This window comes from Kryptolebias marmoratus, linkage group LG4 (assembly GCF_001649575.2).
Source record: "Kryptolebias marmoratus isolate JLee-2015 linkage group LG4, ASM164957v2, whole genome shotgun sequence".
Taxonomy (NCBI): Eukaryota; Metazoa; Chordata; class Actinopteri; order Cyprinodontiformes; family Rivulidae; genus Kryptolebias; species Kryptolebias marmoratus.
Window position 1 is genome coordinate 22,694,911 of NC_051433.1, and position 27,104 is coordinate 22,722,014.

The following is a 27,104-nucleotide window of genomic DNA, read 5'->3' on the forward strand; positions in this document are numbered from 1 at the left end:
TAACCCAGTCCACACTTTTCTTGTCCTACCGATACCCTGCCTGCCTTTACTGAATACTAAAAAAAAAGTCTTCATTGAGGTTGATGCAGCGACTATTACACCCTTGTCAGGAGTTTCTTTCTGTTAGTTTTGTTTTGGCCTCATTGAAGCGACCAAGTGTTGCTATTGAAAATGGAAATCAAATCAAAGTTAGACATTTGAAGCAGTAAGTGAGAAAGAAGTGGATGACAAGTTCTTTTAATAAATAGACCAACATGTACAGAGAGGTTATGTTGAACTTTCAAAAAAAATATATGCATGTCTGTCTCTGCAAAACTTACAAGTTTACCTTTTACTGTTTTTAATGCTCTACTCTTCGATGTGAAATGGAAGGTTGTGTGCATTTTTTATGTATATATTTTCCCGTTTCTCTGCAAATCTCCAAAATGAAGCAGTTTGTTGAATTTATGTGACAGTAGGGTGTGGTCTCTGGCTCAGGATTTGTGTAGCAGCTGCGGGTGGCACAGTGGTGCAGTTGTATGTTGGAGGAGAATATGTGGCGATGCAGGCGCGCGCTGTAAGGACGCCATTTCCTGGTTCATCTGCCATTCAAAGCCTTCTTTAACACAGGTTTCAGTGACTGAGTGGACGTTTGCTCACGACACTGTTTTATTTAATTCATTTTTTTTTTCCTGCAACAAATTTACTTTACTACAGCTTTGAGTTCACTGAGGAGTCAAGTCATAAATGACAAACTTCCACACTGTTGTTCGAGGCTCCAGAAGTAATCCAGCATGTCAACACTGTCGAGGCATATGCCAGATAATTTATTACTTCTCTCTTAATTGGGCTGTTTTTATTATCGCTCTGGATGAAGTGGAAAATGTTACTCGTCATAACCGTTCTTCACTTTGCCCGGTGTCGTCTGCCCTGTTCACGTGGCTTGTTGTTAAGGCAACACACTCGTACACAGCTCGCTGCTCTGAAGCTCGCTTTTGTCCCCAGAATAGTAAACATTTGCCTCTCGACGTTGCGACATCACAACAAGCTTTAACTTGAAGTAATTTTGAGTAAATGGCAAACACGGCACGCATGAGTTGGACATAAATTCTGATCCGGTATTTCACATGGAGGTGGTCCTGCTTTTACATGTGCTTATCATTTCCATTCGGCTTGTTTTGCGCTTACATCTGATTGCTATTGCGTTTCTGAAGGAAGTGATTCTGTGTGACCTTTGTTTGAACACGGCACAGAAAGTGAAGGTTCCCCATGCAATAAGCACCATTCAGACTACACGAGTCAAAGTCTTACCTGTTCGTTTTGGCTACCCTGCTGAGCGAAAGACAAACATTGCTTTAAGTTTCAAAAATGTCAGCGCAGACCATGAATACAGCCAGTGGTACAGAGCAGAAGTGTGTATTGGCACGGTGTGGATCACTTGGACCGTATGAGAAGTCTTTCCATCTATTTTCTTTACCATTCCACAGCAGCTTTACACTTTTAATGCAGGCGGTTTTCAAGTTTTATGGTTTCTGATCTTTCTTTTTCACCCACATTATCTTTGAAACATATACAACAGTTGATTCTTATCAGTACTTATTTCCTGAATATGATTTTTTTTTATCTAAAAGTATTGGAAAAATTTGAAGAACCTATTTCATTGACCTAGGTCTTTGTATTGTAGTGTCGCTGAGAACACTTCAGATCACACAGAAAAGTCAAAAGAAGCTCTTATCATTACTTTTAGGTTTAATAACTTAATAGTTATTAAGATGGCTGGATACAGTGAGTGTTGGTAGGTTGTTGGTAGAGATTAAACAATTTTGGTTTTGTGGGCCGATGGGATTATCGATTCTTGTACAGCTCTGGTTCTCTAATATCAGTTTTAGTCGATTCCATTTTCTCTCAAAGAACTATAATTAACAAAATACTTTTTTTTTCTTCTTCTTCTGCATTAATTGGTGCATCCCTGCTGCAATACTCCGTTGTGCTCCTGAACCGTACCGTATTTCTACCGTTTTTGTAAATTATTGTAGACGAGGGCCGGAGGTGCACTTTTATCGGGTCATCTGCAGAATAACAAGACAAGGCATTTTCTTGAACCCGTCCAAGGTGCAGTCTTTATTACTCGCGCAGCAGTATCAATCTCAACAGCGGAGCTCACTGAACTTCCTGCAGTTTTTCACAATAAGAATATTAATCACGCACAAGTTCAAAGTACTCTCAAGTCACCTGAAGCTTGGAAAAATAGCTTATTGCTATTGTTGTTAAGTGAAACTCGATCTTTAAATTGCGAGGCATTTTAGGAAGTTGCTTACCAGTTGTGTACAGATGCAAATTACAGCATTATAATTTTTATTAAAACCTGTTTGGAAGTATAAACTCACTACGAAACATATGGCTATTGTAGGTCTTTTAGCCAATGGCATTTTAGTTTTTGATTCTACTTTTCCCCTCCAAATACTTTTTTTTATTTCTGTCATTTTGACTTTATTCTCAACATTTGGATTTTAATTTTAAAACTGAAATATAAAACAAAAAAATTCCTCTTTTTTTCCTCTTCTTAGTTGCCCTAATATAAACAGAAATATATCTGCTGCGCAATATATCAAATTTATCGTTGTTGCAATATCAATGACACATATGACTGCTTGGACTGCAGTAAATCATAGGTGATTATATTTCAAATATCATTCATGTTCTGCTGCTAATAATATATTTGGTGAATCTGACGGCGTCTCACTGGCCCTGATGCCCACAGCTGGTGTAGACGATGCTGAAGACAGGAAGAGAAAGTGAGGAGTGTGGAAAATGTGGTAACTGATATTGTCATTGCAATATTAAACAACAATATATCAGGTTTTCCTAATTTTCACTGTGCTGAAAACACACACAAAGTTTTGTTTTAACATCAAGGCTCCATCTTTAAGCCATATTTGGTGTAACTTCACCAGCATTGGAGAAATATAGAATGGAAAGTATATGGTTTTACTGACTTCCAATATGTATATTATAAACTTATTACAGCGTATTTCTTTATAGTATTACTTTAACCATGACAAAACACGTTACCTCGTCAAATTCTGGTGTGCTTTTGCTCTGTTAGCCCGTGCTGTCCTTTGGCAGCTCCCTAACAGCGTTAACGACTCGATTAGCAGTGCAGACTTAATCACTCAGCAGATGGGACAGAGTACAGTGTCACCAAGACAAAAACAAACCCACAGTTGGATTATGGTCTACGTGTCCGCTCGCACACGTGTGTCCATGTGTGTTTGTGCCCAGTCACGCTGAGCAGCTTTGATTTGATTATTAAACAGAATCGCGGGAGGTGCTGCACAATCCTAGCAGCGGTTTTGGTTTCTTTTTCCTTCTTCTTACCTTAACAACCAGCTTCTGTTGTTTTTATTTCTAATCTGAATTTAGTTGTAAAGGGGGTACTGGGTTTGTTTTCTGTGCAAGTTTAGTGTTTGTCACTGGGGGGGGGAATTTTTTTTCCTAATAATCAAGTTATAAAATCATCCTCATGTTACTATTTGAATTTTACACTCTAGTTTATGTTCTCTTTTATTAATCTGCTAAGATTTGTATCACCCGGCAAGATAAATCAGACATATATTGTTTTTTGTTTTGTTGTTTTGCTTCTGCTCTCCGCTTTTTCCATACGGCTCCATACTGGATTCTTTTTCACCTGGGCTTTGTCAACACATGAAACCAGCCAGTTAAAAGAAAAGAAAAGGTGAAATGAAAACCACGGTAAACTTTTGACCCCAGCGCAGCAGCACTGCAGGAACGCCCAGGCTCAGCTCTGGCGTAGTGGAACAGAGCCCNGAGCTGGGAGGGGCTGAAGTTGTGAAGCTGGCGTCAGACCATCTTTTGAGTGGAATTCTTTGCAGGGGTCAGAGTTCAGGCGCTGCAGTGTGGCGCTGTGATTGGCTGAGGAAAGGTGAAATGAAAACCACGGTAAACTTTTGACCCCAGCGCAGCAGCACTGCAGGAACGCCCAGGCTCAGCTCTGGCGTAGTGGAACAGAGCCCGCTCTCTTCCTGTGTTTACTCCACCAATCCAACAGGGACGGAGAGGAGAGGAGGGGAGAGGAGGGGAGAGGAGAGGAGAGGAGAGGAGAGGAGGGGGAGGGGAGCAGCGAGAGGGAGGAGAGGAAAATTGTAGCACAGCTAAAATGTGTGCAAATATGAACCCTTAGCTTCAGAGCCGCAAAGTTAAATGTTTTATATGTTGGCGTCAGGTCATTTAATTACAGCGAACAAATTATCTGCGGCCACACAAGATTTGCTGCCTCGCTGCAGCGGCGCGAGCGGCGCCGTGTGTTATCAGACTGGGCAGCATGGAGGCTGATCAGGCCTCGGCTTTCTGGCTCCTCAGATAAAAGACTGTTTCCCCATTGATTAATGAACTCATTTCCATAATATTAGCCTTGTGTTGCAGCACAGCAGCCTGCGTTTTGTTTCATCACTCCGGTCTACTCTGAACAATGGCGTTTCGCAGCCCCGATCGCCGCGCTATACGTACCAACACGTGACGCTTGTGTAAATTCGAAAGCATTTTTAGAGATTTCGCTTTCCAGTTGTGCTGCGTGATGTGTTAGCTGGTTCAATCTGCACTCATATTCATCCAGTCCTGTTCCTTTCTTCTCTTTGTTAGTGTTTATGATGGATAGTAAAGGCGGTGCACATGTGGGGCGCACGCAGACACACACACTAAACCTGCCTTTCTTTTCAATGATTTTTCTACACAGTGCAGCTTGTTTTATGGGAAAAATAGGAAAATACACAACCAGGAGTATGAGCTGTTGTTTATATTGTGTGTGTGTTCATCAAGGGTTAGGGTTTATTTCTTTTGTAGAAGAAACAATCGCTCATATGAAGGTTGTTTCTCTGCTTTGAAGTATCCCACTGTTTTACCACAGTCATCACTTACTATGAATTTTCTTTGAAAAACCAAAACAAAAGCAGTTTCCGTCATTATTTTATACTTTTGTTGTTGGTGTAATTAAGTCACAGACGGGTGGATGTGTGTTGTTTTGAGCTTGTTTATGTTTTTCTGACAACAGTGAATTTTTTGGAAATAATTCAAACTCCAGTTTTCCTAGATTTCTCTCTGCTTACCAGCTTTAGACCCGGCTTCGTTGCACCTTTCGAAGAGCGCAGGGCGAAAAGCGCCGTCGTGCCTCATCACCAGCGGGTTTATAAGCAGCTGCAGGACGAAAAATGTGGAAATGTCGTCGCTGCGTCTCAAAGGCCTTTTTTTTCCCTAAACAAGTTGCAGCTTCGCTTTTTAAAACTCTGCATTAAATCACACGTGCTTTACATTTGTCCTCATCATCCCAATTCACTGACACCGAATCTGTGGCAACTCTTTATTTTGCCATCCAAACCATTGGCTCCAGTGTGGTTTGTTTAATTAAAATCATCTGCTGTTTTGGCGCAATACAGATTTTTAAGCTGTTTTTATCAACAACAGAAGTGTGTTCAATTTAAAAAAATGCTTGTTTCTCAAAGTCAACTACTGTTACTTTTTAAGGGAAATACCAAAAATGTCAGTTTATATAAAAAAAAATGTATTTTTGTTCCAAATTATATAGAGCAAGAGCAGCAGTGCCATCTTGTTTTTTCAACCATTTAGTAAGATTATAAATAACTGAGAAGTCTGCATGTGAAAACAGATACGTCTTGTGATTTTGATTAAATATATAGCTTGACAAAAAAGCTAACTGTTGGGTTTTTTTTTTCTTCAGTTTTTAGTATGCTTTTCATTTTACTGAGTCTAAGCTGTTAATTTATTTATTATTTCTCATAAAACAACTCCATGCTCTCAATAATTTTAACTCATGCAAGTTTTCTGAGAAAATAAACATTTTTTTGAGGCAGATTCGTGCTGAAGTTCATGTCTTCATAATGCACTGTTCAGAACATTGGTTTCTGGTTTAAACCAAAGATTTTTTTCTTTTGTTTCTAAAAGTCTTCTATGTATCATAAAGCTGTCCATTTTATTTGGCATTTAATTTATCATCCTTTAAAGAAGCTACAAACACAAAAATATGTGGCAATATATTCTCCTCTTATAGTTAAATTACAGACTTGGCCCACATGTTTGAGTTTTCTTATTTATTGTTTCGGTAATAATTTGTGATTTTTTTTTTTTTTTTTTTAGATGTTGTAAATGTCTCCTTGATGACCACATTTGATGACACTGATGACAAAAGACAAAGTGAGGAGTGAGGAAAATGTGGGTTTATCGCAGTTGATATCGTCATCACAGTATTAAACAATATTATCACACATTGCAAGTTTTTCTAATATTGTGCAGCCCAAGTTCAAGGTCTCATCTGCCAGTTTTATTTTGAAGAAATCAAATCAACAGTGAGCAAATGGTTATTTTTATGTCAAAAGAAAACATTTATAAACTTGGACTAAAACATTGACTATAAACAACTGCTGTATTTCCTCCAAACCTGCACCAGTTTACAGCCATTTAAATTTTTGTCACACAAAATCTCAAAATGAAGCGTTCGAAGTAATTAGGTCAAAGGTAAAATGTTACTAAAACGCACTTTTTAAAAAATGTACTGTCCCCTCATGTCTGTTAACTGAAAACCGCTGCAGTTTTTGTGTTGTTATGTAAGTCTTCAGTCTGGGATGACTTGAAATTTGTCAGAAATAACCCTTAAAGAGGTGTGTCATGCAAGGCAAAACAAACTTGTCATCCTTACAAAACATGTCTGGAACAGGTTTGGCAACTGACTTGTAAATTATAAATGTTTCTTGTGTGCCACGCAAGCTAACCAAGTATGGGATAAAGTTACCAACATAGCAGTTTGTCCTGCTGGTCCACTGTTGGCAATTAAATTCACCAAAACATGGCGCCAGCACTAATGTGCACAAACCAGTTCTGAGGCAGACCTTCATGGAAGGCTCAGATGCAAAATCCAGTCCATTTCAGCTCAGAGCGAGCACCAACATGCCTCCGACTCATGTATAATACATTCTGTCAATCACTGATCGATATTGTCCCAACAAAATTCTCTTTTTTATCAGTCAGTTCATTAAAACCTTTAGCATGAAAAAAGTCTCCCTTCTGTATACTACTACAGAGAGCATCATTTTAATTCAGCTGACAGCTCTGCCTGGTTAAAACAATGCTTTTTAAATCTGTTTTTTTCTCAATATTAGCAAGAAAGCAAAACAAAAAACATCCAGGTAATAACTTGCTGGGAGCTTGTGTGGAGTCATGTCCGTTCAGTAGGTGGCGTTTCTCTTTAGCCCTGAATGGATTAGCGTTCAGACTGCTGAGAATGGACCACCTCTGGATGTGGTCCCAGCAACCAGATCTGAATGGGTTCTCAGTCCATACTGAGTGAAGCCACACCTGTATGTCGTACCCTCCACCTGGGATCAGATCGCCAGGTGTACGTGTTTGTGTCAGGCCTGAGCCTACCTGCAGAAGGTGGAGAAGCTTTTTTAAAAGAAACAGGAAGTCCTTCTGTCTTTCTCCATCTTTTTGACCTTGATGTTCCAAACTCCAGTTGACACCCTTTTTCTTATTTTATTACCCTAGCTAGATTGTATTTGTGCATGTACTCAGGTGTAGTGAAATAATTATGCTTAAATATTGTAGTGATCCAAAAATAAGATTTTATTTACCTTGGTCTGAAAATATATTGCCTACACAGTTGTCGTTTTTGTTTTTTTTTACCATTACATTCTTTTTATATGCCTTAGATGTGCTTTTTGAGGGCTTATAATTGTATATTTGTGCCTCAGATTGTTTGATCTTTGTTTCTGGCAGGTCAGTGTTTATTGTTAAACCTACCAGTCATTGTCTTGGGGAGCTCAGATTGCGGGTTTTATTCCAGGGCGTCCAGGAATGGCCTCCTTGCTATTCTGGTCCCGACTGACTCAAACTGTTGCTAGTGTGGCTTTTAGCCAAATGACTCAATATCTAGTGCAAGCAGTTCATATTTCGAAACAAAAATTTTAGTAAAATTTCATTATTCAGGTTTCTCAAACAATAGCATGAGAATCTAGTCCATAAAGCACGCTCATTGGTTTTACATTTTACAGATGGGATTGGTTTTTATGTGAAGCTTCCAGCAAGTCAAGTGGATTTCTGTATAAGTGCACAGTTTGACTTTAATAATAGGTTAAGACTGCATCATTATTGACGTCTAATTTCCAAAGACCAAAGAATAATTCAAGCCATCTTTTTATCATTGTTTTCATTTCAGTGTAAAAACATGTCTAATGTAGCAAACAAACATTAGGTCTGTTTGTTGTGTAATGTTCTATTCAGTGAGATTAAAAACTCCTAACTATTGTATCTGACAAAAATCATACTTCTGAAGAACATACACAACTTTTGATTAAATTTATACTAAATCAGTTCTCTCAAAGTTGCCGTAACAGACGTATCTAATGCAATAAAAGTGAAATTACTACCAGTAGATGTTTGAGTCAAACATATTTAGGTGCTCTGAGGATGAACCACAAGTCTCGGTAGGTTTTGACATATAAGTTGTTTTTTTTAAAGATAGAGGAAAGCAGTACACGGAAGACAAATGTACTCTGTAGCAACAGAGAATGTCATGGTTAAATCTTGGTTAAAGCTTCACCTTAACTCTATTTCTCTATGTTGTTTTTAGCCTTAAGGGGCTAAAGTTAGGAACGGCTGCTTTTACACACCTTTTGACTTTTTACCAAAATTTACTACAACTGTTGTTTGTTAGTTTTGTTTTTTTTATTTTTGTTTTGAGTGGTTGCGTATTCTGGTGTTGTATCTTTTACACCCAACCAGTCCTATTACACTTTTGTCATTTTTATTCAGTCACAGTAAACACCATCCCCTTCCATAAAGCACTCTCAAGCCGGCCCTGAGGCGCCTTCTTGCTGTCTGTGTGATTTATGGAAGGAGTCAGGGTCAAGGCGGCATGGAGGGGAGGAAGGTGCAGTCAGTCCACTGCTGTTACGCCTCTGAGCTGCCATGGGAGGTAGACACAGAGCTGAAACAGTCGGTATGTGTAAGGGTAACCTGGTATTATGGCTTGAAGGTGTGAAGAAGAAATGAAAGACTACCAGCTGTGTCATTTATTTGCATTCCATGTTGTTGATTGGTACTTTTCTGAATGGCCAGATGTTTATCTTTACAATTGTATTGCAAAACTGTTTTGCGAAAAGGCCTCGCCTTACAAATGGGTCACCTTCAGCAAAACAAGCTTCTGCTGTAAGTAGAAGTTACAGTACCTAGTCGCTGCAGTACATAACAAAGTTGGTAAACTAGATCCGATGCTTTTAAGAAATCTGAAAAGTACATTTGGTCCAATACTACCTTCTGATTATCCAGGAAACCTCAGAGCAGCAAAGCAGCAGATATGAATGACCCTTTATCGTCAGAACCTCAAAGAATAATGACAGACCTTTTAAAGGGATGCGCATTTACAAATAGACTGTCTTGTGATGAAGGGTAAAAAAAATTCTTAACCATATGCACAAACAATCGGGTTACTTTATTAAACTGAACTGGGATTCAGATCAAGGCCTGTCCATGCACTGCAGACAGTGCTGAGGAAGCTGTAAAAATGGGGTAGATGGAGTACACACGGTCAGATAAATTCAGACACCACTTCTAAATTACTCTTTAGTTAATGTGGCTCTGATGTTTTGACCAGCTTCTCTGTCAGCACTGAACGTGTACTGTTGTTAGTGTGTGTGTAATTTTCATGTATAATCCTAAATTTATGAATATAACCTTCAAAACAGATACTAGTTGTGCCTAAAACCATTGTAGGAGTGTCACTGAGAGAATAGGACATTTTTACATTACATTAAGAGGGCACCAGTTAACTATAATAATGATTTTTATACCCTAAAAGACATGTCTTTAATGTTTCACCATTAAAATGTGTTCCTAATTCTACTCAGTGCTGTTTAGCTCAGAGCAGCGTTGTCTTTCTCTGCCCCTCCCCCTACCTGTCCTCCTTTTTTTTTTCTTTTTTTTTTTTAATTCTACTCAGCCTGCTTGACTCCTCCTCGCTGCATAATCACATGGTGTTTATACCTCCTGGTCTGAATTACATTTCACTCCCAGAAGCTTCTAATGCTCGTGTGCTACGGGTTTTTTTCTACGCTCACGTCTGTAAACGAAAAGCACATCAACCACGGAAGTAACTATGAATATGTTTAATATAAGCGTTGCCAAAAAGTCTTTGGACAGAAAGAAATATGGTGGAGGTGCTTTCTTTTCTGTCTCAGCGTTTAAATTATTCAACTGCGGCATTAGCTCAGTTGCAGCGCTGTGTTTAGGACTGATGTGATCAGTGGTCTGTGATGTGGGATCTCATACACACACACACACACACACACACAGAGAGTAAGTTCATGACTCAAACTCCATAAGACTACAATGATTGTCGATTTAAATATTGAGGCTAATTCTAAATGGATATGTGACAAAGATTCTGTCATTTATATTTTACGTGCTCTCAAGTATTTGCAGTTGTTTGTTGATTCATTTTAAACTTAAAATGACACTTTACTGTAGCTAAAGTCTGAGGAATCTGTATAATTACTCCTAAAATAGCATGATAACAACATAATCTGAGCCTATCTGTCCCAGTAGGATCATGGTGCTGGCAGTCAGTGGTTTTGGGAGTAATTTGTACTTTTTTAAGACCCTGGGCTTTCTGTGGAGTTGTGTTAGGACTTTGAAAGACTCGGTAAAAGATCCATTTTTTTTTTCAAAGTTGATTCTCTGCAGTGGCTGTGACTTAAGGGGATGAGCAGATGATTGCCAAACTGAGGGTTGGTGGTTCGATTCCAGCTTTCCCCACCACATGTCTCAACGGGACCTGCCTGGTTGAACAAAGGACAAAAGAAAATCACGTGAATCTGCATCTAAATGGTTTTATAAAAATAAACACAAAACATCAAACAGGAAGTCTGTAGTGAAACGAAACTGGAGGTGTGCTTTCATAGAATAGTTTCCAGCCTTTAGTCTAATGTTTATTAGAAGTAAACAGTAAAAGGTGACGTGTTCCTTGTTTACCGTAAACAGTAGTGGACTTATATTTAACAAAGGCATTTTTTTAAATGCGTTACGCCTGAAGTTTCTAACATTTTGTGAAAACTGTGTTCTGTGTTGTTTGTTTACACCAAATAAACACGTTTCAAATGTCTCCCATTAGCAGTCATACAAGGTAAGAGTAAGACCTTGGATGGCAAGGAAACCAGTCTGATAATGAGAATATACAAATTGGGTGGATGGGGGGGGTTACATTTCCAGGAAAGGGAAGTGATGACGCTGTGGAACAGGCTGAGGGGAGAGCACAAACAGGATGCTATCTGCTGCGACTTCCTGTGCAATTTTAGAAATGAGTCTTTTTCCCATAAATCTCTGAAAGGATAAATATATAACAAGCTCAAATGTTATTCTCATAGAAGGCAGACATGTTGAGGCATCCAGACATTTACAGGGAACTGCAGTTCATGACCTTGTTTTTTTTTTTTTTTCTGTTCTCAGGAGATGTTACGACCCTGAGACGTGACGTAGGCCCTGAATGGAGTTTGACTGTGGCTTGTACTGGCTAAGGTGAGCAGGCATTAAATATTTAAGTCATCAAAATAAAACACACACCTTCACGTTCACCTTGAATGAGCATTTCATGAAGAATCCAGGTGGTTTTGTTTATAACCCTGGCTTGCGGCAGCTGCAAGTTTCCCCAATGCAACAGCAGAGCACGTTTCACACTGTCAGGTGAAACTGATTCTAGTCCGTGGCATACTGTCAGACCTATAGAGACCCAGCTGTGGTTTCAGTGGGCTGCTTCGCATGATCTCTGACTCTTTTCCTGCACGTGCAGTCTGTTTTCAAACTGTATTCGTCTCAAACCTTTAACAGCTATAAAATATCAACAGCACTGTCCCGTGTGTGAACCTCTAAGCCACAACATCTTGTGAGTTACAGGTTTTGAAATTATATAACACCTGATTTGCTTTTGGTTTTTGGTTTTTTACAGTTGACTATAACAACTTTTATTGAAGGAGGCAACATTTCTTCTATTTTTAACTCGTTATAGTGCTACCCTAAAATGTTCTCAGAAAGGCTTCCAGCAGCCAGAGCTTTGCTGTTTGTCTGTTTCAGGATGTGAGTCTGGCTGGGGGCTGATGTCATTTTTCTCTGCTGCTGCAGAGGTGAGCCTTAGGACAGAAAGCAGGAAGGAAGAAAGAGAAATGAGAGGGCAGCGAGAGTCATGTCCGGAGCACGACAAGCAGATTTAGAGAGAAGGGTGCTGAAAAGTAGACAGACAAGAAGCATGCGATGCAGATTTACAGCTTAGAGTGCATGTCTGAGACCTGGTATTCTGGTTGTAGTATTTGCAGCAATGTTAAGTGACTGGGCTACTACATGTCCTAGCTTGCATTTACAGGGCATGAGTTGCATAATGGCTCCCATCCTTTCTACACTTTTCCACCTTGGAATGAGCTCATTCGGAGCGTTTTTGTGAGTACACATTGCAGACACAAAAGTCCAGGATGACGCTGTAGTAGAACAATTTGGTTGCGTAGCCTTATGCTGCAGCTTTGTGCACTTTTCTGGGTGGGAATAGGAAAGAGCAGTGACCTTAGAAGGTGGCTACAGGGGTTTCCTCTGATGTGAACTCTGAGGGGGTCAGACACAGGGCAGTGCCAGAGCAAGAAAACAAGAGTGGGGTCCTAAGCTCAGTTGTGCTACATCCAGATTGGGAAGGACGGACTGAGAGAGGGGAGGAGTTGTCTGTAGACGATATGAGTAAAATAGGGAATTTATTGGAAGAAAGAACAGATGTAACCAAGTATGGAGTCTGCAGAGTAAAGAGAATGTGGCAGGGAGATCATTCTTGGTTGTTATTGGTGCTCACTGTGAAGCTTGCTGGGATAGCTCCGCAGCTCAGCAAGCTTGTTTGTATTCTTTCCTTGTGCAGTCCTCAGGAGATCAACAAAGAGCCTGGTTGGTGGGACGGCAGCTTCTAGCATTCTTTTTCACACAGATTGTGCTGCAACATGCCTGAGCATGTAAGTGCACTGGAAGCGGTTTGTATAAGCTGTGTGTGTGTGTGTGTTGCTGCTGCTAACAGAATGGCAACGTTCTAGCGTGTAGGCTGGCTGAACGCAGGATGACCCATCTCCCCCGAGGCTTCAAATCACTACATCATCATCAGTCCCTCCTCGCAGTAGAACAGATGAGATTTCACTCTCATCGAACATGGAGCAGAAAGAAAGGCTGCTTTACTAAATGGATAGTCTGTCTCTACAGTACTGTAGAAATCTACTATGTAATGTTCACATGAAAGTCATTTGATTTATAGCTGTTAATTTCTGAGTGAATTTGTCAGAAAGAAATCATGGCTAAGAACCACACTATCCTTTGATTAAACTCTACCACACAGTTATATGAACATGTAGCATCGCTCAGTTTGTCCTCAATGATTGCGTTACATGTGCGGCTTGTGCTTACTTTCAGGTGCTGATATGTGCTGAAGATGAGTGGCATAGGAGACAATTTGTTAGAGCCACTGAGCTCTGATCGCAAACGTAAACTCTCCACCTGTGACACACCGGGTTTGGGGTGAGTGCTAATATCAGTGATTTAGTCTAAATCTCTACTCTTTTCCTGCCCCTTTATGTAAACATCACTGCATTTGCTACCCTTTGAATGTCTTCTATACGAACGGTGCATGGGGAGGTAAGGTCGTCATGGCAACGTGTCTAATCCCCTTTGGCTCCCTGGCAGGTGTGACAAGCGTCGGAGGGAGCAGGAGAGCAAGTACATCGAGGAACTGGCTGAGCTCATCTCTGCCAACCTCTCTAACATTGACAGCTTCAACGTCAAGCCTGACAAATGTGCTATTCTCAAGGAGACCGTGAGGCAGATCAGACAAATCAAAGAGCAAGGTAAATCCTCTGTACGAGTCACACATACGGTCCTGGTCAGGAGGAGAAATACACATACAAAATGTGCAGCTTGCACTTTTGAAAAAGAAATTGTATTTTTTTTGAGAGGTGAACAGCAGATAAAGTTATGTTCATCAAGTACCCTGCTTTAGGACAGATGATGCCAGTGATGAAGTGGAGTGTTTGGTTGATGGCCAGGAAGTTTCAGAGCTACAGCCAGTTTGGCTCTTTGTATTGCCTGCGGTAATTGAACACCAGTAATTGAAACCAATCCTTGGTGGTCATGGCTCGAGGCTGCTGGTGACAGTCTGCGTCTGTTAGGGCCAAACTCTGCTTCTCTCTGAGACACTAATGACTCTGCAGACTCAGAAATCAGACATTAGTGTTGCTTACATCCCTGGGTCGATTTTCAATCATTCTGAGGGTGTAAAATAACAAAATGCATAAAAGCAGAAATTCTTGTTGACCTCTTTTTAGCCTGATTTATGATTAGAGATTTCTGAAGATAAGACGGAAACCTTATTGGAGTCTACCCTGAGGCTCATTGTGTTTTGCAGCCAGGTTACCATAGTTACAGGTTGAGATAGATGGAGTTTGTTTCGTCCTCTCGTCTGTCTGTTGTCTCCTCGACACACCTTTGTTTAATCTGTTTTGTGTTTGTATTTTATCTGCGACTGCCTCCTCATCTCTTCCTGCTCCTACAGCCTTTGTTTTGTAATGGGTTTAAATCCAGTGTAGTTCTGCAGCTCGTCTTGTGTGGAGCCTCGCTCCACAGATGACCCTGCTATATTGAGTGGTATCTATCAAAGCCTCAGACACATGGTGATTTTAAAAATAGAAAGGCATGTCAAACATGCAGCCAGGACTTGTGCTTCCATCTGGTGGCCTGTTAAAGTATTTAAATTGTAAAAACTTGGGTGTAGGAACTTGGTTTATTTGAACTAATAACCAACAGGTTGAAAATCTCATCCAAATAGTCTGAAATTGACTGTTTTGTTGAGTTAAATAGCTTAAATAATTTACAGTATAATGAATGTGTGAAGGAAAATGTCCAAATGCACATTTACACAATTGTAACTCTTTATCAATAGTGCACTGTGCTTCATCTTTTCAGGAAAAAACTCTTGCAGTGATGACGATGTGCAGAAGGCAGATGTGTCCTCCACCGGTCAAGGAGTCATTGACAAGGACCATCTGGGGCCGCTGCTCCTACAGGTCAGCAATAATCACTCCAAGGCACCAGACTCTGCTGATGCCATACTCTCTTTGCTCTACATGTTGATAAATCTGTCTAAAGTGCCTTAAAGAGTGGCAGATTTGTTGTAATTCAAAACCTATATTTTTAGGTTGCCACCCAGTTCAATGTTTTGTATTGTTTGTAGGCGTTGGATGGCTTTCTGTTTGTGGTGAATCGAGAGGGCAGCATTGTGTTTGTGTCAGACAACGTGACGCAGTACCTGCAATACAAGCAGGAGGAGCTCATCAACACCAGCGTGTACAATATTATCCACGAGGAGGACCGAGAAGAATTTCACAAGAATCTTCCCAAGTCTAATGGTGAGGCACTGAAACAATTAATACCGTACACTGCCGAGCCGCTGCAGTTACCTTCACTGGTTTTGTTTTTGTCTTTGGTTCTCTTCAAAGCTCCAAACGGGGCACCGTGGGGTGGAGACGTGCCCCGACAGAAAAGCCACACCTTCAACTGTCGTATGCTGGTTAACCTTGTTCATGGTCAGGGTCATGGGTTGTCCGAAGAAAGACCGGGAGGCCACCGTTATGAGACCATGCAGTGTTTTGCCCTCACCCAACCCCGGGCCATGATGGAGGAGGGAGATGGTAAAAGTTTCTATTCACAGCCTTAACGTTCTCTGTTTTTTCTCAATGTAGTTAGCTTATATTTCTCCAAATGATGTTGAATAAAATGCTGACTGTTTAGTCTTTCCTTTTGTGCAGTCTGATGAGACGCTAACATTGTGTTATTTCTCCAGATTTACAGTCATGTATGATCTGTGTGGCGCGACGCATCACTGTAGGAGAGCGGATGGAGCGGTTTAGCACTCGTCATGAACTGACTGGTAGGTGCTACATTCAACAGATGCATTAGTTTGTCAAAGTGTGTTAACCAACTTCAGTTATATAACATTACACTACTCTCCAAGTTCTCACAACCCTTGTTTGGCATTATTTCTGCAGCAGGTAAACTGATCGAAATCGAACATCAGAGCTCTCTTCACACCACCATGCTTCCAGGATGGGAGGACCTGGTCAGACGGTGCTTAGTGGTCCTCAACAGAAGTGATGGACAGACATGGTCGTTCAGGCGCCACTATCAAGATGGTGTGTAGCTCACAGCTGTAAAACCCCTCGTCACTGTAACTCTTATCAGTTACTCATGAGGCCTTGCGTTTCCAGTTTCTCAATATCAACAAATCTGTGCTGTAGCTTCATTTGTGCTTTTGCTTTTAAATAAATTGCCTCAAATGAGGAACAGTCTCTGGGTTTAAACAAAGACTAATTTATCATATAGCGTTATTATCATTGCTACAAAAATGAAAATGTTACATGAATAATTTGATTTGCTCAGACGTCAGATCTTGTGTAAGATGACAAAATGTTTTTCTTTCTTTAAGATGGGAAATATAACTTGCAGGATTAAAAACTCTTTAGGCATAAACAGCTCGAAAACTTGATTTTACACAGTGTCTTTTAACAGAGAGGAAGCCAGCCAAGCTTTAAGCTAAACATAAGTCACTACCAAGCTGTCTGTTTGCTCCCAATGACTTGTAGTAAAACAGCAAATGCATTGTTGCATCTTCCCACAAATATAATCTTATATAATATAATCTACAGACAGTTTACATAGATAGATAGATAGATAGATAGATAGATATTAGTACTCACATGTGTACTTAGCTTCTTTTTTTTATTAGGGGGGACCTTATTATATTTTTTCTGTTCCAGCTTTTCAACATGGCCATGCAGAGACGCCGCTCTACCGCTTTTCTCTCTCTGATGGCACCCCAATCACAGCCCAGACAAAAACTGACCTCTGCAGGAATCCCAACACAAACGAGCCACACTCCTTCCTGTCCACACACTTACTCCAAAGGTGAACATTTGTCACTGGTGAATGTGGTTTTGCTCAACATTGGTTACTGTCTAACAGAGTTATAGTTAACATTTTTTGTTGTTTTGTATAGGGAGCACAGTGGGTATCGTGGAAACCAGAGCGGTGCCATGAGGCCCCAAAGCCTGGGTGTAAACAATCCCAACCAACAGATGAACATGGGCCCAGGAGGCAACGTGGGCATGAACAGGGGTTATGGCATGGCTGAACAAGGCAACATGTTGCAGAGAGGTGGGCCTCCTTACTCTGGCGGCGGCCGTATGAATCCCATTAACCAGATGAATCACATGCATCAGATGAACCAAATGAACTCCATGCATCAGATGAACAACATGGGTCAAATGAATCAGATGAGTCCCATGCATCCAGTAAACTCGATGAACCAAATGGGATCCATGAACCACATGAATCAGATGGGCCATCATGGCATGCACCAGCAGCAGCACCAGCAGCAGCAGATGGGTCAGTTTCATGGAGGAGGAAGTGGAGCATACGGGGTCGGAATAACCAGCCCTCCTCAAGCCAGTCCAGGGATTAATGGTCCTCCACACAATGTCATGGGTTCACCCAGAGTTCGAGGAAGCCCGAAGACAGGAGCTAGTCCCTTCTCTCCAGGAGGTACAGTAAAAACTTATATATTTAAAATGCAGCTTTTGTAGAATTGAAATCACAGGAAATTTAGCATTTATTTCACTGTTAATTGTCCTTTGCAGCCATGACCTCTCCCATGAGCTCCACTCACTCTGGAGGTGGAGCAGGAGGAGCCACTTTCTCCAGCAATTCCTTGAATGCTCTCCAAGCCATCAGTGAAGGGGTTGGCAATCCAATGCCTGCGCCTCTCACATCTCCTCCGCCTCACAAGCCCGACAGCTCCCCAAGCATCAACTCCACCAATCAGCCAGCAGGGGGACCCTGCAAAGCGGGTCTCCCACCCTACTCTGAGACCAAGAGCCCAGGCAGCTCGCTGGGGGGCGTCGCAGAGCAGCAGTCACAGCAGCACCCACAGACCCCCACCAACGAGGGCCCCACAGACAAGCCAGACAGCCAGGCTTGCCTTGGTGGGGCAGAGTCCAACCGACGGGTCTCTGACAAGGGCAACAGGAAACTTCTGCAGCTCCTCACATCCCCTACAGATGAGATCGTACCCCCCAACCAAGCACCAAGCTCTGCACCTACTACCACACCTGATGCTAAAGATGGAACCGCTGGAGTCACCAGTCCCTCCTCTTCCTCCACCGGAGTGTCCTCTTCCACAAGCGCTGTGTCGTCCTCTGGCAGCTCTGAACATTTAACAAGTCAGACCCTGCAGGAGAGGCACAAGATCCTCCACAAGCTCCTGCAGAACGGGAACACTCCTGACGACGTGGCTCGCATCACAGCTGAGGCCACCGGGAAAAGCAGCTTGGATTCAGGGCCACCAGAGCCCGCAGCCTCCGGGGGGGCCAAGGGATCAGAACCTAAGAAGGAGCAGCACAGCCCAAAGAAGGAGAAACCTCACGCCCATCTTCATTATCTCCTCACCAAAGATGACTCTAAAGATGTTGGGGATGTGAAGCCGAAGCTGGAGGACTGGGATGGTAGGGTAGCTCAGGGGGAGGGAGTCACCAGCTCCGACCCTCACTGCATGGATGGCAAGGTGAAGCTGGAGCCACCTGATGAGGTAGAAATCCTGCTCAAATTGTCTTTTCATCCAGATAAGCTGTGTTAAGTTTAAAATAATCACACAGAAGTGGTTTTTGTTTTGTTGTCGATGCTTCAGACGGAGACACTGGAGACCATTTTGGGTGTCCGAGAAAACAACTCGAGCTTCTTTCCTAAACCAGACTCCAGAGTCAGGAAAGAAATCGTAAACAAACAGGGAACTATTCCTGACAGTTTACATGGTAAGACAACTAGCTCAGCTGAATGCACTTCTGAATCTTCCTCACAGTATCGCATTGAATTCCTTCGTCTGTAGCAGTTGTAAATGTTGTGTGTTTAAAAGCTTCTTATACCTGTTATTGTGTGTGTTTCAGAAGGGGAGAGAGGCCCCCTACCAGGTCAGCGTGGACACTATCAGAGAGCCCTGTCCATGGACGCTAAACCCATGGGTGAAGAAATGGCGGTAAGAAGTGGGCTGGCAGCAAGGCGGAACGTTCCCTGTCCCGCACTGCTCAAACAAGAGAACATGGATGCTCCGATCCGACCTGGAACTGTGCCCAATGGTTTTCCTGGAGGCATGGGTGTGTGTCCACCGCGGAGCAATCCAACAAGTAATTCTAACACTCTTTCACATGCCCAGCATCATCTGAGTGGCACAAAATATGCAGCATGCAAAAAACAAGACAAGCGACTCTTCCACTGTTGGTTTGCAGGATGCTGCGTGCAGATTTCCAAAGCTTGCTTATGAAACTCTTAAATCTTTTGTGCTGTTCAGGAGGTGCAGGCAGAGGGGTTCAACAGCGCCCTCCCATGGCAGGCCCAGGGGAATGGGGCATGCCCAGGTCTGGCAGCAGCCCTGTTTCAGGACCAGGACACCCAGGCATGGGTCAGCCTGGCCAGATGGGCGCCCCCATGATCAGCCGCTCCAACAGCGCGCCTGGAACCACCAGATCTATGCTGCAGCAGCAACTCATGGATATGGGTACGTCATGTTATGTACAGTATAAATATGTGTTGTTGCTTTTTTATTTAACTGAATAAAAAACAAGAGTTTCATCTGTTAATACAATGTTGGTGTCAGCAGATGAATATAGCTAAATGTGGCACATTTTCAAAGGTTTCTGTTCAGAGTTCACTCCAGATTATTACAAAACTATTTTCTATGAATTGAAATTACACTTTCTAATTATATGGTACCCACTGTTTTCCCTGAAGGCCCTAATGAACCGAATGTAGGCATGAGCCCGTTTGGTGGACACGGACCCCCACCTCAGTCCCCCTCCTGGCCTGACTCTGCCATGGGAGTGGACAGACCACAGACTAATCCAAACAGGTGAGCATGTTGCAGTTTGTTGTTCTTGATCCTATTGTTCCTATACTTCTTGTTAAATAATAATAATCAGAGTTTATGACTGCAGGTATGTTTGACAGATGTAACTTTATACTCTCTGTGTCGTTGGTTGGGTTAGGAGCCAGTTTGTGCATCCTTTGGGGGAATCACTGGGACCCCTGGCTAGTAGTGACAATCCAAGTGATGAAAGGGCCCTTCTGGACCAGCTGAACTCTCTGCTCAATACTACTGATGTCATGGCTCTGCAGGAAATCGATCGAGCCCTAGGCATCCCTGAAATAGTAGGACAGGTAGGAGAACTGTGGTTCTCATGCAGATTTCTGCTCCTGCTGTTGCGGTTGAGTTTGTTTACATGATCTGCTCTTTTGCACCAGGCGCAGGGACCCGAAGGCCACCCACAGGCCCAGGATCAAGGTCAAGGCCAGTGCCCACCATCAGAGCGCTTCCCTGGTCTCGACTCCTCCATAAACATGGACCAAAAGCCCATGTATGGCCAGGGCTACCCGGGTCCACCGGGGCCCCCTTCCATGGGAATGCAGCCCGGTTATGGTGGTAACACAATGCAGGGCCAGCCTCCTGGAGGCTTCAACCCTATGATGAATCAGATGGGGCAGACAAGGGGCTTCCCTGGCATGGGGGGCATGGGCAACCCCCGCGCAAACATGCCAAGACTTCGCATGATGAATCCCACCCAGCAGCTTCGTCTGCAGCTCCAGCAGAGGCTACAGGGACCACAGGTGATCACACAACAACATTTACATATTTCAGTGTGTGGCCTCTCCTTGTTTCAGTTTACTGTAAACATCAAAAGCACACCAGCACTGTCATTTCTCTTGCAGTTCATGAATCAGTCACGACAAAGCATTAAGATGGAAAACGTCCCCGGAGAAAACCCCGCCATGCGTCCAGGCATGCAGCCCAACATGCAGCCTGCAGGAATGAGTGGGCAGGTATGTCTCAGCATTTTACCTGAGTCTTCTACGACTTAATGACAGTGAAGTCACAGCACAGGTTATTAAGATGAAGCGTGGTGTCTGTCTGCAGTCTGGTTTGATGACTGCACAGATGATGGCTCAGCAGCAGCAGCAGCAGCAGCACACCATGGCGATGAGGAGGCAGAGGATGGTGATGCTAATGCAGCAGCAGCAGCAGCAGGGTCAGGCGGCAGCAGGAGGCTTCAGCCCTCCTCCTAATGTAATAGCACCTGTGGACAGCCCCATGGGCGCCCCCAGCCTGAACCAGCCTGGACAGCAGGGTTTTAACTATGGAGGTAGCTATGGTAAGTGGACTGACACAGAGCCAGCTGCCTGCATCGTTTCCTCCTGCCGCAGAGGCTCGGGTTTCTCACTTGACTTTTGTATTCGCAGGAATGAACCAGCAAGGTGACTCATCCTTCATGGCTCCAGGGAGCAGTCCACCCAGAAATATGATGCAAGGACGAATGGGTGGTCCTCCACAGAACGCCATGATGCCAGGGATGCAGGGGAATCCTCAGGGAGGACACATTTACCCATCTGCAGACATGAAAGGCTGGCCACAGGGTGGCATGCCACGTAATAAGTGTGTATCACCACTTTTTCAGATATTCTAGCGTTGTTTAAAACGTAATATTTCTAAACACAAATGTCTTTTTTATGTTTCTGGTTGTCTAGTCCATATCCACAGCAACAGTTCCCCCAGCAAAGCAATCAGAGCCAGTTTGGACCCATGATGATGAACAACTCTATGAGTGGACCTGGACCAGTCGGTGGTTCTGGTGCAGGACAAATGGCTCCGATGCCAGGACAGATGCAGGGCCAAATGGGCATGAACCCAATGGGAATGGGCAGGATGCCAATGGGACCCGATCAGGTAAGAAAATCCGGTAAACGTTTTATCTTTACAACATCCCGGAGGGTTTGCCTTCGTACCTAACTCCTGTTACTGTTTTCACAGAAGTATTGCTGAGGGCCCTGTGGCTGACACAGAACGGTGGAACAGCGGGCTGGACCATGATGGGAACTAGACACACTCAAACACACACAAAGCAGGAGTGCGACGAAGAACAAGCGGCGTGGACGACTCAGCACAATGACTCAGCTGCAAAAGAAGAAGTCGGCCACAAGGACTTAATTTGTGCGAGGTTTCAGTTCAAGTTGAAGCCTTGTAAGCTCAGTGTGTGTGTGTGTGTGTGTGTGTGTGTGTGTGTGTGTGTGTGTGTGTGTGTGTGTCGGGGGGGTGTTTAGGTGGCCAACTTGAAGCTGTCAGGCAGTATTCAGCATCACAGCCAGGCTACAGAACAGGACTATGGTACAACTGGCTGTGCTGCACTTTACCAGTAAGCTTCTTTTCGCACGAGGAGGGAAAAAAACGATTGATGCAATATTTTTATCATCACAGCCTTACTAGAGATCCAATGCCTTTACAAGAATTGGTTTATTCTTTTCTTTTACTTCTCCTTTAAATGCTCTTAATTCTTTTATCATTGAGAGCGATAAGCACACGGTTTACTGTGATGTTATGCAGATTCGAGCAATAATTCTTGCCTCTATGCTTTCGACTGTAGCTGAGCATCATAAGCCCTGTTTAAAAAAAAAAGGAAAAAACGGTACTGCAGTATTAGACGTCTCAAATGTCTTCTGTAATTATAAATTGTAAATATTCAACAAAAATATAACAACCATGCTTTTTAAAGGCCAATTCTTGCACAAAATATGAGACTTGGTTGTGTTTTTGTTTCTCATAGGTCAAAGCTGGGTTGATTGATTTTTGCCTGTTTCTTCTTCTTTTTTTTTTGTCTTTTTTTTGCAAATATTTTAGGCACATCTGGGTTTTTTTTGTTTGTCATTTTCTGAAACCTGTTTTTTCTTTTTTTTCCAGAAAAAGCTATGTATTTCATCTTTTAACAAGGCACTTTTTAATCAGCGTATCTAATGTGTTGAACATTCGATGCCGTTTGGAGGTTTTACAGGAAGGTGGGTAAGAAAAGCGACACAGACTCGTTAAAAAGATGAATTTTTGTCAGAGTCTGTGCTCTGCGTGGGTTTCGTTTGCAGATTTGTCAGTCCTCCACCTTTTCACAGCAGCTCCTTCAACTCTTAGTTTTGTCCACACGTGTTGTTTTGACTGTTATCAGCTCTCTGAATCTACCTTTTCAACATACGCAATCCAAAGATATTTTTCCACATCTATGTATAGTTTGAGGTTTTCTGGTGTACATTTTTTCATATATATAAGATGTGTATGTTTTCTTCGAATGGTAAATGGGTACATATCATAGATCTGTAAAAGCATAGGATGGTTCTGAACGGGGAAGAAGTTGCTCACCTGTCAGAGGCAAAACAGGTCAGCGTGAGGACCTGAAGGTCTGAACCCCTGCAGTGAGGGGAGGGGTTGAATCTTGGAGAAAGGAAAAAAAAAATGTTTTCTCCCATTATGAAATACCAACAGAATGAAATCCACTTTAAAACATATCAATAATTCATCTATTTTTCAGGAAGCAACATCATTTTATGTCCAGATTTTGTTACTTCAGGAAAATAAAAAATTAAAAAAAAAGGAACTTGTAGAGTCGAATGAAAAACAAAAGACGTTTTAGTTTTTCTTTGTTTGGCGGTGAGACGAGATGTCGTTTCACAGGATGTATATTACAGATGTTTCTCTGTTGATGTTGATATTCATGTAAATACAAATTTATATTTAAACACTCGTGGCTCTGGCTCTAATTTCCCGCTGACTCTCGTTTCAGTGATTGATTTGATTTGTTTTATTTGCTCTGAACACCAGCTGATGTTCCAGGTTGGCTGACGGATCCATCGGATCCGAGGAAGAAACTCTGCGTTCAACTCTTTCAGGTTTAATTTGACTGGAGGAATAGTTCTGTTGCTGTGATTCATCCACATTATTCTGCTTAAAATGCATCAAAAACGTTCCTAACCACTGTGGAGGCAGCAGGCAAATGTACCTAAACATATGAATGGTTAAGACTCTTGACCATTTGTGTACTTACTAAAGCACAACAGGGAAAAAAAACAGACTTTAAATGCCAAATAGAGCAAATTAAAGGCCTATCATTCCCTAAAAGAATGCATGTCTAGATTTGTATCTCAGGCAAAATCCCTCCGGATGTGTTGCTGCCCAGAGTATTTGTTGTGAATGACTTTCAGCTACAAACACGCCAAATTTTACCTCAATATTTGTAGATTTGGCTGAGATTTAGCCATTTCTGCATTTCCTAGGGCTTATTAGCTGTGGTGCGCATCATGAACTGGGCTGACTTCAAAAGTGAATCGGTTGCAGATGTACATCCAACAACTGTGTTCTGAGAGCTTCATCAAAATTCATCTTCTACTTTATAAGATATTTTGCTAACAGACAAGCTGACTCTCGAGTGTGTTGATGATGACACTCAGCTACTACTACACTCAGCTTCAGCTTCATATCTGTAAAACTGGCAAGAGTTGGAGCCATTTTTTGTGATGCGGGTTAGTTGGGGCAGCCGTCTTCAATTAGGGTGACTTCAAAAGTTGATTAGTTGTAGATACACATTCAGTGATCATTTTCAGAGCGTTTTATTAAAACTCCTTCAGCGGTTCATGAGATATTTTGCTAACAGACCAACAGTGCTGACTGATACTTAGTGCTAAAGTATTTAGTAGAGATGTTTCATTCAGGGTATGTGTTGTAGATGACTTTTAGCTGTTAACGCGTCCATTTTTAGCTCATTATCTGTAGTTGGAGACATTTTCTCAACAGTCTGCTTTCTGTGGCTCCAAAAAGCAACCAGTTATAGGTACATCTGATGGTTACTTTCTGAAAGTACTGTTTTTTATTAGGTACAGTGTGGTATCACAACTTTTACTTGATTTGTCTAAACACTGTTTTTAGTCAGTGAGCAGTAGTTCGTTGCAATATTTGGAGCAATATTCAAGTTCTGTGAACTCTGTTTCTATTTTAAGTGTTTTAAACCTAAGACATGTGTTTATTAGCAAACAGTGGTAAAACATCTCTTAAGATTGCTTGGATAAAGTTCCTAAATGTCGCCACGATTAAATTTAGGGGAAAACAAAGAAAAGTCTGAATGTTTTCGATTTCACTAAGTGACCAGGAGAGGGCGGTGTTGTTCTCCACGGCTCATCCTTTTCACGCAGCAAATAGCTGCAAGTCATCTTACTACCGCAAGAGGGAGCTAAATGAAAGATAAAGCTTTTTTTTTTTTTTTTTTTTTTTTTAAAGAGAAAATATTTAACTTTTGTAGATTTGGGGATTTAAATAATTAGGACTCTAAAGGAAGAACGGAATCTTGAGCAGAGCCCTAATTGGATTTATCTGTAATAGAAATTAAAAGTGTAGAGTCACTTTGAAGACCGCAGAGGAGCGCTCTTCATTTTCTCCACATTTGAATCATATTATGAGGGATATTTACATGTGCCATAAAGATAATTAGCCTACATTAAACAGAGCGGACAGAGGAAACAACCCAGATGATTAAACAACATGATGGACGCCATTAGGGAATATGTGGTAAATAATTCAGTTAGGCTGAACGCCGACAGCTCGAGCAATAAAAGTTTGTTTGTTTAAGTGAATGTATTAATAGGTAACTTATGGCATCCAGGCGTACTGTGGGAATCTCTACCCGAGAGCAACTCTGTCTCTGTGTTTTTCTGGCCCGGTTCCCGGCCCATCTGCGGCCTGGCCCGTGGATTACTGTTTGTTAATGTTCCAATCAGCTGTGTGTTGAGGAATGTGGAGCTATTTAACCTGAACTTCCCCAGGTGTGCCGAGGCGCCGCTCAGTCTGGGCCCCGCCGCCCTCCCCTGCCCTTGGCACAAAGCTATCACACAAACACAATCACACACACACACACACACACACACACGCACACACGCTGGCCACGCCGAGGCTGCAGCTGTGCGCATCACACCGCAGGGAAATGGGAAAAAACATTGCACCAGGGAGACAGAATAAATCTTTAAAAAAAAAAAACAATCGCCTCGCCAAAATCCGTCTTTAACCCCCGCAGCTCTGATTTACATCACAACACGTCGGAACACCAGATTATACTGGATAAGATGTAAAATATACCAATCTTTAGTGCGTTTATATTTTTATTCTCTCACAAATCAAAATCGCCCTTTAAATGTAGATAACTGGAACCTCCATTATATGATTTTTGTTTGTTTGTTTTTGAAGTTTATAAGAAGTCCTGTCTGTATTTGTGTCAGCCTTCGCAGATTTAGAGACTTCCTCCTGTAACGTGATACGTTAATGACCCGAAGAGAGGCAAATGACCAGTTTAACAGCGTGGACATGAGCCATTATGATCACCACCAGCTGTGGTCTGATGTTACCTGAAATGACTGAACAGCTTCTGCTAAGACTTTTAATGTCAACCCTTTTAACACTGACCATGAAAGCAGTTATAGTGGAAGGTTTGTGCTGGCACGTGATGCTCACAAGTTAATTTGTGTGTGTGTGTGTGTGTGGAGTCCAAAAGTTGGTTTTTAATACAGACACAACACGTGAGTTCTTGTTCAAAAAAATAGTGTTCTTGTTTTAATAAAAACACGAATAAAGTACATTGTAAGAAAACAATATCTTCACATAACTATGGCATTGTAATATACAATACAGTTTGTCGCTCAGGAATCTGAGAAAGTACTTTTTTTTCCTTTAACAAAATTGTTGAAATCTTTACATGATTTTACACATGATATAAAAAAGTGTAACATAGACATTAAGTTGCTCACTTAAAAAAAATAAAATAAAATAAACTTTTCAAGCAACGCGCTGGCTGCTCTGAGCTTGTCTTGGTCCTCCGACTAACCCGGTTTACATCTGGACACCGGCGCTCTGATCTCTGAGCCCTCGGATGAATCGAGAGCTGTGAGGAGACCACCGCGGTCTGAGGATGTCCACTTCTAGTGTTCTTTAGCGTTGGGGGGAGCTGGGAGTTTGAAACGTCCCTACACAATTCAAGGGTCTGGGTTTCGATGTGATCCAGGACGGGAGTCACATCGAGCCGCCTTGTTCCGTTCTTTGAGGGCGCACGCTGTGAGGATGATGGGGGGGGGGGGGGGGG

The 27,104-nt window shown here is 42.2% G+C and overlaps 2 protein-coding genes across 6 annotated transcripts in view; one reads left to right on the top strand and one right to left on the bottom strand.

Annotated features, from left to right (window-relative positions):
* LOC108244406 (nuclear receptor coactivator 3) overlaps window positions 1-23,724 on the top strand; it is a 31,294-nt gene extending 7,570 nt beyond the window's left edge. The window contains exons 2-24 of one of the 4 annotated variants that reach the window (XM_025009199.2): window positions 6,148-6,204; window positions 11,509-11,577; window positions 13,489-13,593; window positions 13,759-13,919; window positions 15,034-15,134; window positions 15,302-15,476; window positions 15,567-15,758; window positions 15,911-15,997; window positions 16,116-16,259; window positions 16,884-17,031; window positions 17,123-17,667; window positions 17,763-18,709; window positions 18,809-18,932; window positions 19,065-19,301; window positions 19,466-19,672; window positions 19,906-20,023; window positions 20,160-20,331; window positions 20,416-20,778; window positions 20,881-20,991; window positions 21,086-21,320; window positions 21,409-21,601; window positions 21,694-21,892; window positions 21,977-23,724. In XM_025009199.2, the coding sequence (XP_024864967.1) occupies window positions 13,508-13,593; window positions 13,759-13,919; window positions 15,034-15,134; window positions 15,302-15,476; window positions 15,567-15,758; window positions 15,911-15,997; window positions 16,116-16,259; window positions 16,884-17,031; window positions 17,123-17,667; window positions 17,763-18,709; window positions 18,809-18,932; window positions 19,065-19,301; window positions 19,466-19,672; window positions 19,906-20,023; window positions 20,160-20,331; window positions 20,416-20,778; window positions 20,881-20,991; window positions 21,086-21,320; window positions 21,409-21,601; window positions 21,694-21,892; window positions 21,977-21,988 (4,557 nt within the window). In that variant the 5' untranslated portion in view covers window positions 6,148-6,204; window positions 11,509-11,577; window positions 13,489-13,507 and the 3' untranslated portion in view covers window positions 21,989-23,724. Of the gene's footprint in view, window positions 1-6,147; window positions 6,223-11,508; window positions 11,578-11,618; window positions 13,041-13,488; window positions 13,594-13,758; window positions 13,920-15,033; window positions 15,135-15,301; window positions 15,477-15,566; window positions 15,759-15,910; window positions 15,998-16,115; window positions 16,260-16,883; window positions 17,032-17,122; window positions 17,668-17,762; window positions 18,710-18,808; window positions 18,933-19,064; window positions 19,302-19,465; window positions 19,673-19,905; window positions 20,024-20,159; window positions 20,332-20,415; window positions 20,779-20,880; window positions 20,992-21,085; window positions 21,321-21,408; window positions 21,602-21,693; window positions 21,893-21,976 lie in introns of those variants that run through there. The other 3 variants (XM_017430592.2, XM_017430591.3, XM_037975188.1) reach the window with 3 other exon arrangements.
* Window positions 23,725-26,549: 2,825 nt separating this feature from the next.
* id1 (inhibitor of DNA binding 1, HLH protein) overlaps window positions 26,550-27,104 on the bottom strand; it is a 1,362-nt gene continuing 807 nt past the window's right edge. The window contains exon 3 of one of the 2 annotated variants that reach the window (XM_037975537.1): window positions 26,550-27,104. The gene's annotated coding sequence lies outside the window, so the exon portion shown is untranslated. The other variant, XM_017430523.3, reaches the window with a different exon arrangement.